This window comes from Halictus rubicundus, chromosome 9 (assembly GCF_050948215.1).
Source record: "Halictus rubicundus isolate RS-2024b chromosome 9, iyHalRubi1_principal, whole genome shotgun sequence".
NCBI lineage: Eukaryota > Metazoa > Arthropoda > Insecta > Hymenoptera > Halictidae > Halictus > Halictus rubicundus.
This window is the reverse complement of record NC_135157.1, coordinates 1,148,748-1,163,236: the sequence shown is the minus strand read 5'-3', so window position 1 is coordinate 1,163,236 and position 14,489 is coordinate 1,148,748. Positions and strand designations below refer to the sequence as shown.

The following is a 14,489-nucleotide window of genomic DNA, read 5'->3' as shown; positions in this document are numbered from 1 at the left end:
TAGAATTGGTTGGTGGTGATCAGTCGCGTCGAACGATTCCTATCTAGTAGCACGCGTATTCGTTGAATTTTAATACTCGATTTTCTCTTAAACTAGGCGTCAATCGAAAATATATTATTCCTTTTCTTCGACTTATTTTTACAAGTAGAATCTTGCCCAGCCCGGTTCATACCACACACACGGCCTCACCCTGTGTCACGGTTCTAGCTAAGACATGCGGACGGATTTATTACTCAACTTAATATTTTGCGATTCTTTCTTATTTCAGTAATAATACTTACGCGGAATAAGCCTACAGCGAACGAGAAAATAACTGCTCCAATCGCTAATAAATATGCGATTGTCTGGTCCCGTTCGAGTTTGAAGAGTGAGCTTCGAGAAAAATTGATAACATATTAACGCATTGATATTTGTCGGATAGATAAAGGACGTGAAATGTTGCATTTACTGCTTCTAAATTATGTATTGGATGGTATTTTGATGTATTTTTCATGAATCTCTACATTAGTTTTTTCATGCATCATTAAATAAACAACGCCTTGCAATATCCCCACATTGGGGACAGGCTATCCGTAACATGGAGAGGTTAGTGCTCTCGATTTGGCATGTGTCATAATGATAAAGTCCCGAATATGATTTTTATTCATTTCAATGGTTTTTTGTTATTCTTCTTTATTTGAAAATTTGTATTTTAGATTTATAATTTAACAGCATTGATAGCCGCCTTTACCTGGTCAGGATTCCAGTTTTTTCTTTGTTTGAAAGCATCTAATTTTAAGTAATTAAATATTTTATAATAATTTTTATAATCAATGTACTAGTAGCGACTGTTTTTCGAATTTCTTTTTGCATATGATAATAAAAAACAAAATTGTAACTAATTATGGGCAGGGCCATCCTTTTTGCATAGATTTTAGACCAACCCATATTCGGCACCCTATCCATGTTAGGCTACTTTCCCTGTATGTTACTGTGATATCTGAATGAAGATACGAACGAAAGGGCTTTCCTTTGCATATCCAGAGCCGGTTGCACATTTATTAGCACTGAATCTGTTTTTTTCGAATGTTGAATTGCCAAGTCCATTCGGTAACTAAAAAATTATACTATATCCCGATATTGTTAAACTGACTACTTTGGACAATATATTGTAGACACAATCATAAGACGGACATAATTATGCCCGAAACGTATTTTATTATAAGTATCCAAACTCTCAATATGAATTGTAGATACTGACGCCGTGTTTGGCATAATGGACATACAATGTCATATATTTTGTGAAGCAATGACATTTCGACGACTATGGGTTAGTACGTTTATACGCAGGATAATAAAAGGAATCGATTGGTTTAGCAAAAAAATTGGGTTGCATTAAAGCAAAGGTCAGCAAGAAATCTTATCTCGATTCTTCCAATATTTTGAAGAGTTGGGTTCCTTGTCTTTCCATTTCCACGGTTTTCCTTTATGATAATTTTGAGAAAATAAGTTTGAAAAATATAATAGTAATAATAATATGTTACACTGAATTTTTAGACACGGTTTTTCGCTGCGAGGATAGAAAGAAAACACAGAAAAACAGTAAAATGTTCATTTTAAAGAAACCAGTAGTGTCATTTCGCACTTATCATGCGACATTATGGAATAAACGCATTGACAACAGTACCTCCTCGGTAATGTGGAAACCTATGGAGCCCTCGAAAACTGGCCGGAACAAGCATTTCTTGCCGATTTCTGCATTAAAGGATAAAATGTGCATCCGCATAAAAAATAAGGTCGTAGGAAGTGAGGACGTATTATGCTATGTTCCATTTCCCCAGAATCTCCCTGCATGGGAGGGGCAAATTATTTTTTATAGCACATATTTGTATGATTTTTGTAGTGTCTTATAGTATCCATTGTCGCGAAGTGTACGAGGAACGGAAGGAGACAATGAAATATTTCGAAAAATGTTGTTAAAGATACCTGGCGATTTCAAGTAGTCCACAAAGATAGGAACCATAAACAGAGTTCGCCGATTCCGTACCGACTATTGCGAATATACCTATTATGGTTACTGCGGTTAATGCTATACTCATTATATCGGTTTGTAAGCTTTGTTCAGTGTACAGGTATCCAAACAGTTTCAAAAAACGCAGCTGCCAGTGTGATCGTAGTAAAGTAGGAATTATTAATACAGTGAATGCGTAGGTCGATAAAAAACACGCCAGACCTAAAATTCAAAATTGCGTTATTTTACTTTAGGGTAAGCGAAGGAATGATAGTCTATACAGACTTCACTCGATGTACACGGGGGCTCACGAAAATATTCGAACGCGCTTTAAAATGGTATAACTTTTTTTAAATTAGACAAAATGACCTGACTTTTTTTTAGCAATTAGAAGAATTGATTTACCGAATAACGAGCAAAGAAGATTTTGAAAAAATTGCAATTGCTAGGAATTATAAGAGCAAATAAAAAAAACATTTTCCAAAACCTTTTTATTCGAGCCTGTAATGACAATTTAAAATATGCGTTTTGTAGATCCACGTTAGTTATACACATACACAGACTCAGATAAAAACGGCACGCATCGAAAGATGTTAGAATCTGTGGATTTTAAGCAGAAACAGACCAAAAGTCGTGAAAAACTACGATTTTCACCACTTTTAACTATAATTTGTAGCTCGTGTGTACATTAATCGATATCGATGAAATGTTCAGCATGTGCCAGTTTTATTTTCTCCTGTAATTCTTACCGATTGCAATTTTTTCAAAATCTTATTTGCACCTCATTCGGTAAACCAATTCATCTAATTGCTGAAAAAAGGTCAGGTCATCAATTTAAAGTAGTACAGAATCTTTAATTATAAATATTTAAAGAACTATTGAGTATTGGCACATATAATCATATATCTCCAGAAACCAGGGGACAAAATCTACAAATGTGCAAAATTAGACCTAAATCGGTGACCCGAAGGACTTGCGCTCTCCTTGTTAGATCAAGACTTTACTGTATCGTATAAATCGACTTTAAATCGGCCTTTAGCCGCGATTGGTTAAACAACTCTTACAAGAAATGATTTCATCAACGTCTCAATGCTCGATATAATGTTGAATGCTTAGAAGAAATTGCTCTTAGTAGACCATAGAATAATATGTGTTATTATTATCAATATAAAACAATTGCATTTCTTATGTAATTAATATCCAGCTGTTGATTAAATTTACCTAGATATCCCGTGAGTAGGTATTCTGATTGTTTCGTATATTTCGCGAATATATCTGCTTCCACAGGATCTTTCACCGATTCTATATCATTTCCAATCTGAATAAAAACGCCTTTTGTCTAAAACCACAGCCGTACATTTACAAACATAATAATTCGATTAGCGATCGAAGTAATTTCTATTTCTATCTGTAAGTGAAGTAATTTCTAACTTACTACACTTCCGCAAATCAAAAATGAAAGGTACCGTAAACCAAACAATGTCATTGCGCAGACGTATGATAGCATCCAAACTATATTGGCTAGCGTTTTTTCAACATGCACTAAGTTGACAGACTGGAAAATATTTGATTTATTTTGGATAGCTATAAATAATAATAATAATGAAGAGTATCAATGTATTAGTTTCGGCTTATTAGAATCGATAAAGAAGAAAGAAATTTGTATTTGGCTTCTGTTCCTTGCGATCGATGCGAAAAATTTTCATTTTGCGTAAAAATCCGAAGTCCATTTCTATCACTTTCCTATAAATAAATGTTAAATTCATGCGAAAAAGGTGGTGGAACGGTTGGTAATGAGGCCCTTCAGTTTTATATTTTCTCCTACACTCAGATTCACAACTTAAATTCATTTGAATTTTTGCCTAAAATGTTGGTATATTAATAACGTTACATGTGATAAAAGGCGGAAGTAAAAGGAAAATAATTTCATTGACTTTAGTATATGTATATTATGAAAGTGTCATTTTTGGAAATCTTTCAAAAGTGAGAGTAATATTGCTCCCTAACAGAAGTCGTATAAAATCATTGATTTTTGTAACATTTTGACATCAACAAGAAATAAATCGAACAAATTCTTTTCTTTATATGCAAAAACCGTATGCGTATTTTTCTTTCTTGCACGACATGCGCTGACATTACGACCTCTTCCTCTACTATAATCATTTCTATGACTAGTAATTTAAATTACGTTTCTACTTTTCGTCTTGTTCGAATTGCTAATGTCGCCTCTTTCATAAGTGATTTTTCGTTACCTGGACATATAGACAGTAGCAAAGAAGGAATATATAAGTTGATCTCTGAACAATTGCAAACATTGTTCTATCGAAGGGCATAAGCCCAACGGCCCGTAATACCTTCGAATAAGAAGTGTAGTGCTTTTCAAATAATGCCTGTTCCATCTCGACCGATGTTAAAGAACGTCTGTACGGAGTAATATCCGGGACGTGCAACGACACCTCGCTGCTATACTTTATTCATGCTGTCCTATCTCCGCCATAAATATTTACTGTATATGATTGTAACTTGCTTGAATTATAGGCTTCCATTTGGAACGGAATTAGCGCGCTTAAGGAAACTGATGTTTCTCATAAATATTTCATATTTCTCTTCTTTTCTTCCTGGTAGTAAAATCACTAAAATCGACTGCCTCAGTGACGTTCTTCGGGGCACTGTACGAATGAAATCGAGCGAACATTGTTATCAGACTGCGGATTTCATGCATTTATAACAACAACTGCATAAATGGAATACAGACCATTATCAAAAGTATTTAACAATATTGTTGCATCATTCTTAATTAAAATTGTTAACAAAGATGGAAATACATTTTCAGTTATTAACTCCTGTTTCTCATTGTTAATGTGGAACATTTTTATTTTGCACAAAAATCCGCAGTTAATTTATTATCTACGTGAGTTCGTCGAGATTTTTCACAGCAACGACATACCTTCAGTCTGCAAGCTAATCGGCTAAATATAAATGAAGCCAACAAAGAAATAGATTCCTGAATTATTGCCCGAGGTATGTAAACGTTATCTTAATATAATCTACAGTTCGAAAGTGGACATTTATTCGTTGACCGACACTGGATCCAAAGACTGTTTGAATATTATATTAAAAATATAGTACAGCATTAAACTTGGACTTATTTTAACGCTTGAATCCTCTGGTTTTGCAGACCGTCATTCATTGCCTTTTTTAATTGTTAATTGAATCGTTTGTAAAAATATCGAAAAATGTTTTTCGGATTGAACCTGTTACAAATTCGAAGATTGAAGCTTCCCTTTTACAATGGCTTCTCGAAATTTTATTTCCAATTTTTTTTTTACAAATTTATGTAACAAAAGTGGGGAACCGTTTGCAAGGACGGCGGTACCCACCTCGTTCAAAGTTTGATAAATCGACCAAAAAAATGGTCAAGTTCTAACGAGTCGTTGTCCAAAGAGGTTCATTGTTCAAATCTATGGTGGATTCAGTCATGACAAAAAATTTTCACTGTTTTTGCGGACGTTTGAATATGCGTCGCGTAACACTTGCATATTGCGTTCGATATTCCCATGGTTTATTTGCATCGCTAAATAACAAAGGCCTTCAGATATTCGAGAAATAGCACACGAGGCCTCCTTCGAAAAAATTTCCTTCCTCACGATTCTGTGACGAAGCATAATACATTTATATGTATGATGTTTGTAGAAAAAATTATGAACTACTTTATCCTCCATATTTTATGTCAATTCACGTAGAACTATCTTAGAGTTCCTCCACTTTTTCACAGAAAGTCATTCCACATGAAGTCGCTCTTTTTTCCTATTACTTACGCAGTATAATATTATAATCCTTATGCATCGAAGAGGAATCGTATTACAATGAATGTAAAATATATAGGAAAGAAGGAACTTATAACGGAATATTTTATCAACGTTGCATTTAAAGATACATAAGTATCATATATTGTTTTGTGTTTATCGACAAAACAATCTATCTAATATACTCTCATGTTACAAGGAAACTATATATAAGTAGAGATAACACGTATAGCAACATTTCTTTATCGTAATTCACGATGAAACATACGCTTGTATTTACAACAATAAAAAGTCGATTTCATGGAGTACGGTTACGAAATGTTTTTTCTGTTTTGTTATCGTATCATTAATAACCATACAGTGATGGACAAGAGAAAGTTTAAGAAAATGATACATGATAATGATCTGCATCTTACAATATAATGAAACGAAGAACACTACAAAAGGGGACATAAAATTAATAATTTATTTAAATTAATGAAACAAGTAAAAAAGACTGGTGGATATAATTAAGTTTAATTCTAGATTTTTATGATTATAATGTTAATATTTAAACATTTTACCAGTTTTAGTACTTTGCGGGACCTCAGTTACTGTCTGTCACAGTTTGTAGCATATTTTGGTATAGCTGCAATTAATTATTAATTGTAGTTGATTGACTAGAAAAGTACATCATATTTTTTTGTGTTGCTTTCCACGCATAATTCTTTGTTAACACGGGCACTTAGAGGACGGGCACTTAATGTGCTCATATAAGATTGTCCAGAAATTTTCAGTGGGATTTTTCAACTTTTTCTTTTTTCGGCAAAAATATTGGATGCCGCCTTTGAAGTGTGCTTGAATTTTCTTTTGTCCACGACTGTTTGTTTATGCCAAATCGATCGGTCTTGAGGATTTCGATTGTATTATGTAAATTTATGATAATTCTGGAGAGTTAAAAGTATCCAGAGAAATAGTACACAAATTGTATCTTCTAAGTGTACGATGAAAATTGTTAAACGATGGACAGTTTTCAGAATAATGATCCTGCAAGTGTAATGCTAAGTGCATAATTATGTATCTGTCACGGTACATCGGGTGGCATGATTGAATACTACGAACGAATGATAATGTCCTTGCGCCAACATCAATTTGTTTCGGTAAATTTCAAATCAAATACAAGTACTATCTTCATGTCTGCAAGTAAAATATGAAAATACGCTATCTTTGTTTGTTGTTTCGAACATTTATTTAAAGGAAGGATTTCCTCGACTCTGCAGATCGCTTTCGATCGCGTTCGAGTGAACACTTGCTTTATTCCATTGGAATTCACTGATTTTTGCTTTTGGAGTTCGTCGAGAAAGTATTCAAGATGGCGATCGATAAATCGGCAATTTTGTACTTATTTTACCGACCTCTCGAACCGGTCTGCATGCCTAAGGGGATGAAAAAGATCGCTTTTGATATACCGGCTAATTATTTGGTAAGTATGTCTGTGTCATTTTTCATTTAATTTTTTATTGAATTCAATGTTGTCGCATGTAACACGTTGAATGCCGTGAAGATTTTGTGCGTCTTGCACAAGTTTTTAATTGTTTCATTCAGAAAAGCGATTACTAACAATTGTTAGTTATTTGATACGAACGTTTTTACCTTACGATGTGATCCAGTTAATTTCAATATGAATAAATTCAAATTCAGTGACAGTAACTCTTGATGAGAATCATTTTTTAAGCGATTCGATAGTGCTGAATCGTCTACGACTTTTTTTGAAACAGTAAAATATTGCAGCAAGATATTGTAGGATCTTAAAATGTTATAGTAAAAACTGGAATTACACTGTCCAACAAAATTAAACTTTTTTCGAGTTTTGCAATACCTGTTGGGTGATTCTTATACACTTTGTCATCCTAAAACCGAATCTGAAAGTAGAATTGCTCCATCACGCAACGTTTTCGAAAAATTTTGGTTTTTGTAAAAATGCATGATTTTTATAAAAAATGACGTGTTACGTAAAAACTAAACACGCGAGAAAGTTCAAGTTTGAGTCAAGAGATAGAGGGGACTCTCCTCTACATATTCATATAGTCAATTATATTTTTATGTACTTCCTAATAGTTGTAAATGGTTGTTAAAGTTTGAAAATGTGCCGACGCGGGTACTTTGTACGCTCTATTTTTGTATTTATGTGAAAAATCCTTTATCTAGCAGGAATTTACTATACAGGAATGCATTCTACAGACATTTCTGGTAAAGAAACCATTCACGAAAAGTATTTGGTTCCCTTAATGTACGAGAAGGATCAGAAAATGTTAATTGACAGCGTGTGCGCGACGCGTTCGCGCCAGACGGCCATTGCAGCCTTTTCGCGACTCGCCAGGGCCGTCGCTATGCGTAGTCGACGTTGGTACCACTCAAGTATGTCTTTGCTTACTATGCTTAATTAAATACATTTATTTTGTCTTTTTGGGTGCCAATCATTACAAAAGATTATAAAAATACGAGTTATATTCACATTTCATTGTGGAAATGCTTAATAAAGAAAATTGACCGCAGCAATGCGGTGACTGGAAAATTTTATTTTCAGTAATTGTTGTCTTATTTTTGTAATTGTAATACCAATGGACATTCAAGATTCTTCCGATTAAAATAAGTCCAAACACTATGTAAATGGGACTATTTTTATCGATTTTATTGATCGAAGTACATAATTAAGACATAGATCGCTCTATATTAAATCGATAAAATCTCGCGGAAGTGTATAAATCAGCCGGACTGTTTTTGTTATATTCATGACGAAATTATTTTAAAATCAAAACAAGGAATACAATTCCAGCATTAATCTTTCATCAAGATATTTCAACAATGAAAAACGTTACAAAGGAAAAGACTTATGTGCGGATGCTTGCTGATTACTGCTGGACACTTATTATTGAAAATCGGGATACCAGGAACAAACGTCAAGCAAGGCGGAAACATTTTTAATTTGTTTACATCAGAAATAGGTAAGTTTTTGTATTCAATTTTCTTTATTAAGCATTTCCACAATGAAATGTGAATATAACTCGTATTTTTATAATCTTTTGTAATGATTGGCACCCAAAAAGACAAAAAAATGTATTTAATTAAGCATAGTAAGCAAAGACATACTTGAGTGGTACCAACGTCGACTATGCACAGCGACGGCCCTGGCGAGTCGCGAAAAGGCTGCAATGGCCGTCTGGCGCGAACGCGTCGCGCACACGCTGTCAATTAACATTTTCTGATCCTTCTCGTACATTAAGGGAACCAAATACTTTTCGTGAATGGTTTCTTTACCAGAAATGTCTGTAGAATGCATTCCTGTATAGTAAATTCCTGCTAGATAAAGGATTTTTCACATAAATACAAAAATAGAGCGTACAAAGTACCCGCGTCGGCACATTTTCAAACTTTAACAACCATTTACAACTATTAGGAAGTACATAAAAATATAATTGACTACATGAATATGTAGAGGAGAGTCCCCTCTATCTCTTGACTCATACTTGAACTTTCTCGCGTGTTTAGTTTTTGCGTAACACGTCGTTTCGTATCAAAATCGGGCATTTTTACAAAAACCAAAATTTTTCGAAAACGTTGCGTGATGGAGCAATTCTACTTTCAGATTCGGTTTTAGGATGACAAAGTGTATAAGAATCACCCAACAGGTATTGCAAAATTTTTTTGGTGTTGGACAGTGTTATTATCTTTATCCCTCGGATGGGGGACCATTCTCACAACTTTTCATACGTGTATACTGTACAGCACTATATTGTATAATTCATGATGTTTAAGACTAATCACTGCTTCGTTCGTCAAGTTTTTGATACATATTTTTAACGGTACTTCTTGTAAACACGTGAGTCTTTCTGTCGTTCCTAATGTAGCAGCTGTTGATTTAATTCAATCGTCGGCAAGTGACAAATTAAGTGACGATTTTAGTGCTCTGGGTTAAAATAGACCCAGGCCTCGCCGTCGGAGGGTTGACGACATTCTCCCGTTGAATAATTGTTTCTTTTCATTTTTTTTTAGCCGAAAAAGTTGCGCCCCTTAGCGATGCAAATCTTCGCGTGAAACCGATTACTCCTCCGGATCTCACACATCTTATGCGATTGGGTCAGCACGATCCTTTTTCGCTATTAATTCCAACACATCAAAAATTAGCAGGCAAACTGATAGACATTTTCATGGGTTTGTAGCAATTCACGTTTCGTATTATTACACCATTTATCAAACCACATATTGTTATAAACATTGGGAGAAATCTAAATGATCTTGTAATTTTTATAAAATAAGGTACACTAGTCACATTTTTGTGCTCGGTACAGTTAGTGTTAAAATTGAGTTAAACATTTTTTCTGTTGCATAAAGATCTGCAGTCTATACGTTACAATATGCTTGTGGACGGATTATGTTACGGATTGGGACGGAGAATAAACTCTGCTGTACGGGACGAGCACTTTATTCTACCGTCGAACGGTCGTCACATACACTGAGTAATTTTACAAAAGAATATGTACAATGTGAAGCCCACTGGTTGGACTTCAGTTTACAATAAATGTATGAAACCGAGAGAATTGCAGAATTATTGTCAGCTGAGCTGCTGAGAATCCAGATACCGAATCGCTGTAGCTAGACCGGTCCCACGACGCGCGACGTCTTAGCTACTTATTAACGATTTTAAGAGAGGAACTATTTCGCAATGTTAACGTTTGGAGATGAACTAACGATCTGATCGTCGGCGAGTCGCGAGCGGTTTTCTATCACCGCCGGAACGATGACTTGCCGAATTTAAACCCGGGCCAATAGAATTTCTATTAGCGGCGTCGATAATCGATCCGGCGGCGACAGCCTATGGCACGACTCGCCGCTGATCGACCGTCGATCTCGCGGCGACATGAGCACCTGCCAATAGTGGGGCGGTGGATCTCGCGTGCGAGATCTGTCGTCACGCGCAGCCAATCCTAAACAGATTACAATAGGACTTCTTATCGACAGCAGTGTACTGTCGTGACCATCTGAATGCAGAAATGTTTATGTATGCTCTCTCAGTAGCCATTTTACATCATCCTGAGACGAAGCATCTGTCGGTACCACCATTATATAAAATATTCCCGGACAAAGGGCCTAGCCGATTAAGATGGTCAAAACTGCCCTTAGAGGTTTTTCAATGATTAATGAACCATTCGAAAGCTGACCCAGAAAAACCCCTCTGAGAAAAATTTCAACCCTCTATCTTGCCCGTGAGGGTAGTTACAGTGTAAATTAGATTTCGCGCTTTTCCACGCATTTTCCACACTCTGATGCTTCCTAAAATTCTGAAAAAATGTGGCATATTTTGGATCCTAAGACAGACTTTTGAGAATTTTTTGAGATTTTTTTCTTGCAAACTGTGGTCACAAAAAATGAAAAACCTCAAAAAAATCGGAAAAATGTACATTTCTCAAAAATATGAAAACATGCTATTTTGCTGTTTAGTGCCCCGATAAAGTACCATAACAGGCAGTGTCGTCAATTTTTTTTAGATTTTTTGTTGTGGGCACTTCTTGTCAAAACAAGAAAAACTGAATTTTTCGCCGTTTCTGCTATTAGGAGGAAAGTTACACTTATTGGTTTTATCGCAGGTATATATTAAGTCATTTTAAACATTATTACATTGAAACAAGTAAGTTTCTCGCATGTTTTGGAATTGTTATGGGTGTGTTTTGCGCATGGTTTGCGGCTGTTCTGAACATATTCTACGCGTATTTTGCGCATGTTTTGGGCATGTATTGGGAGCAGATTTGCGCATGTATTCACCATGTTTCTCGCATGTTTTGGGCATGTGTTGAGCATGTTTTGCCGGTGTTTTGCGCATGTTTAGCCAGAGCCCAAGCCCGAGCCCGGGCCTGCGGTCGGCCCGAACCCAAGCTGGGGCCAGCGGTTAATATACCCTAAAATTGTGACGAGCGAATGGAGGGGATTTTCCTGATGAAAATGAGGTCAAATTCGAATATAATCGAACAAGTTTCACTGATACGTATTGTTACGATAAAAATTACAATCTCATTAAAGACAGTCCAAATGATGTCGTGCTTGGACTCATTTTGATCGGGATAAGCTCTAAAAGTCATTCGTATTAACAATATTGTTCTGATTAAAAACATAAAAGCATAAATTGCTAATAATGCTCGATCCTCCATCCGTTTACATTGTATGCCGTTTGGCAGTCGCTTGGTCTTCGACGTTCGGCGCTCGTCGGTCCTCGTCGGGCGTCGTCGCCGTTTATTCGTCGAGCTGGCAAACGTTATCCGAAGATTTATTTGAAACCTTCGAATAAATCTACGGATAAAAATACTAAATACAGTCCAATTTGTACCGTGTTTAGTGTCATTTTAATCAGAAGAATGCCACGAATTACTTGCCGCAAGTCACATAAAAAAATAATGAGAAATAAAGAAGCTTTGCAATTGGATTGGTAGTTGTTTCACACCGATACCTCGCGACTCTACGACTCGGAACTTCAAAGACCAGCGACCGACCAACAGCCTACAATGTAAGCAGATGGAGAATCGAGTGTAAGAAAGTACTAGAAAGATAGATAACGCGATATCGTTAACTTAAATAAATGTGGGCGTATTACAAAATACTATGAATCTTTATTCACGACAACTGTACACGACGACAGTCAGAGTCAGAATGTCCTGCTGTCCCAAAAATCCTCAGCCGTGAGAACGCCTTCGACAGTATGCCTCCTTGTTTATGACACCCCCAAGCTGAAGGACTTTCCCTTGTGGAAGGGCAACGCGCGGACAAAAACCACATGGCCTGCCTCGACCGTTTGCTTACTTCGATTTTTCTAACACGAGCATTATTGGCAATTTATGCTTTTATGTTTTTAATCAGAACAATATTGTTAATAGGAATGAGTTGTAGAGCTTATCCCGATCAATATGAGTCCAAACCCGACATCATTTGGACTTTCATTCGTGCGCGATTCTCCATCCGCTTACATTGTATGTCCTCTGTCGCCGCTGGGTCTTTGAATCTCGGCGCTCGGTAAAAGCAATTCGAAGATTTATTAGAAGCCTTCGAATAGAAAATACAGAGAAAAGATAAAAAAATTATTCTAAGCTGGAATAAATCCGCTTCGAATAAAAAAATTATCTTTTTTCGACGGATAAATTCTCGTCGAATAAAATTATTTATTCGATACTCGTCGAATAAAGATACTTTTTTTATTCGAAGCTTCGAATAACGAATAAAAATTTTTTTATCTTTTATTCGTTATTCAAAATTTTTATTTAGATAAATATTTTGCCCAACTCTGCCAGAGACGAAACCAACAAATTATCATGCCTGGTCCTCTCGTCCTGGTACGAGGGGGGGGGGGGGTTATGGCACTCTCAAGTACTCTCTCATTTCGGGTCCTTCGACGGGGAAAATCAAATTGGCGCAAAAAAGGCTGGGTTCCATAAAATATGGAAACACGTGTACCTGAACAGGACAGACCTGGCTGACAATGTCCAGATCCCCACGAGTTAGGAAATAACGAAAGGAATAATGTACGGAAATCATCGCACGCCACTGCGCAGTGTGCGAGAATGCCCGAAAGCCGGCCATAGGACAATTTTTCGAAATTACGAATATTGTTCATTTGAGTTGCGATGTCATTTTCTTCAAACCACAACGAACAACTTTACAAATTAATTTTAACATTGTGAAATCATATTTTTAATTATGTTTTCTTCAGTCAAATACTGCGAACTGTAATGCTTGTTTCTTCCTATTGTGTCAAATGTGTACACTTTGGAGGACAATCTTGCGATTGAAAGTTATCACTTGATTAAAATTGCTTGCGTGACCATGCATCAGCATGTACATAGTTTCAAATGTACAGTGTCATAAAAGAAAAATCATGTTATCCGACCGAAATAAAAAAATCAATTAATGAAAATTAAATTATTGATTAAAATGTTAAATTAACATATTCGTGTCCAGCGACCTCAAAAACCCTTGCGCACGGTTTTCTTGTGGAAAGGTTTCTAATGTTTTCTTGGCCGGCTTTTGGGCCTTATTGGACGTTGTGCTGCGCGCGAAAAAAATATGAGAACGACCAGGTAACAGGAAAAATCCCTTCTTGCCTGCAAAATGACTGCGATGAATGTTTTCGGACGTACCTACTCGCATTTGGCACGCAGATGTTTTATGGCCTACAGTCTTTTATAGTAAAAGGTCCACTACAAATGAAACGGCTATTTTTCTAATAATGTTTAAAGGAAAAATGTTTTCACATGTTGGAAAGTTATGCACTCTTCGTTTTACTTATATCGAAGGGTATCACCAAAAACAGTGGTTCCGATTTTTTCAGATTTTTGCGGGGGTTGGACAATTACCCAATACAAGCTAGACATAATAATACAAATGTATACTCACGTCTCCCTCAATTTTCGTTTTACACTCAATCTTCTGCTGGAAAGACGAAGCCTTCCTGTTGCATTCTCCCTCACATGTCGTAGCGACGCGGATGATGCACATTCTTCGTCGTTTTTTGTCACAATTTTTGTCATTTTATTATAATATAATGAGATGGAATATAATAGAATAGAATAGAATAGAATAGAATAAAATTTAATAGAATAGAATAGAATAGAATTAAATTTAATAGAATATGTGGTGTACACAGTATATATATAAATAAAGATGTGCCGCGC

At 35.9% G+C, this 14,489-nt stretch overlaps 1 protein-coding gene and 1 long non-coding RNA gene across 5 annotated transcripts; one reads left to right on the top strand and one right to left on the bottom strand.

The window, feature by feature from the left end:
- Window positions 1-212: 212 nt before the first annotated feature.
- On the bottom strand, window positions 213-4,986 carry LOC143357115 (uncharacterized). 2 transcript variants are annotated; one of them, XM_076793357.1, is made up of 5 exons: window positions 4,243-4,986; window positions 3,426-3,545; window positions 3,212-3,329; window positions 1,966-2,029; window positions 213-1,093 (listed from the first exon to the last, which is right to left on the bottom strand). In XM_076793357.1, exons 1-5 carry the CDS (start codon window positions 4,387-4,389, stop codon window positions 952-954), a joined length of 591 nt encoding a protein of 196 aa, XP_076649472.1. In that variant the 5' UTR covers window positions 4,390-4,986; the 3' UTR covers window positions 213-951. The 2 variants fall into 2 exon arrangements, 1 of the variants encoding a protein (XP_076649472.1); XR_013082766.1 differs by having other exon boundaries at window positions 1,027-1,093; window positions 1,667-2,029; window positions 4,243-4,596.
- LOC143357116 (uncharacterized) lies at window positions 4,888-7,337 on the top strand. Of its 3 annotated transcripts, none has more exons than XR_013082767.1 (3): window positions 4,888-5,011; window positions 6,806-6,935; window positions 7,127-7,337. It is a non-coding gene; the product is annotated as an uncharacterized LOC143357116 (long non-coding RNA). The 3 variants fall into 3 exon arrangements; XR_013082769.1 differs by lacking the exon at window positions 7,127-7,337 and adding an exon at window positions 7,033-7,066; XR_013082768.1 differs by having other exon boundaries at window positions 4,891-5,011; window positions 6,813-6,935.
- The last annotated feature ends 7,152 nt before the right edge of the window (window positions 7,338-14,489 follow it).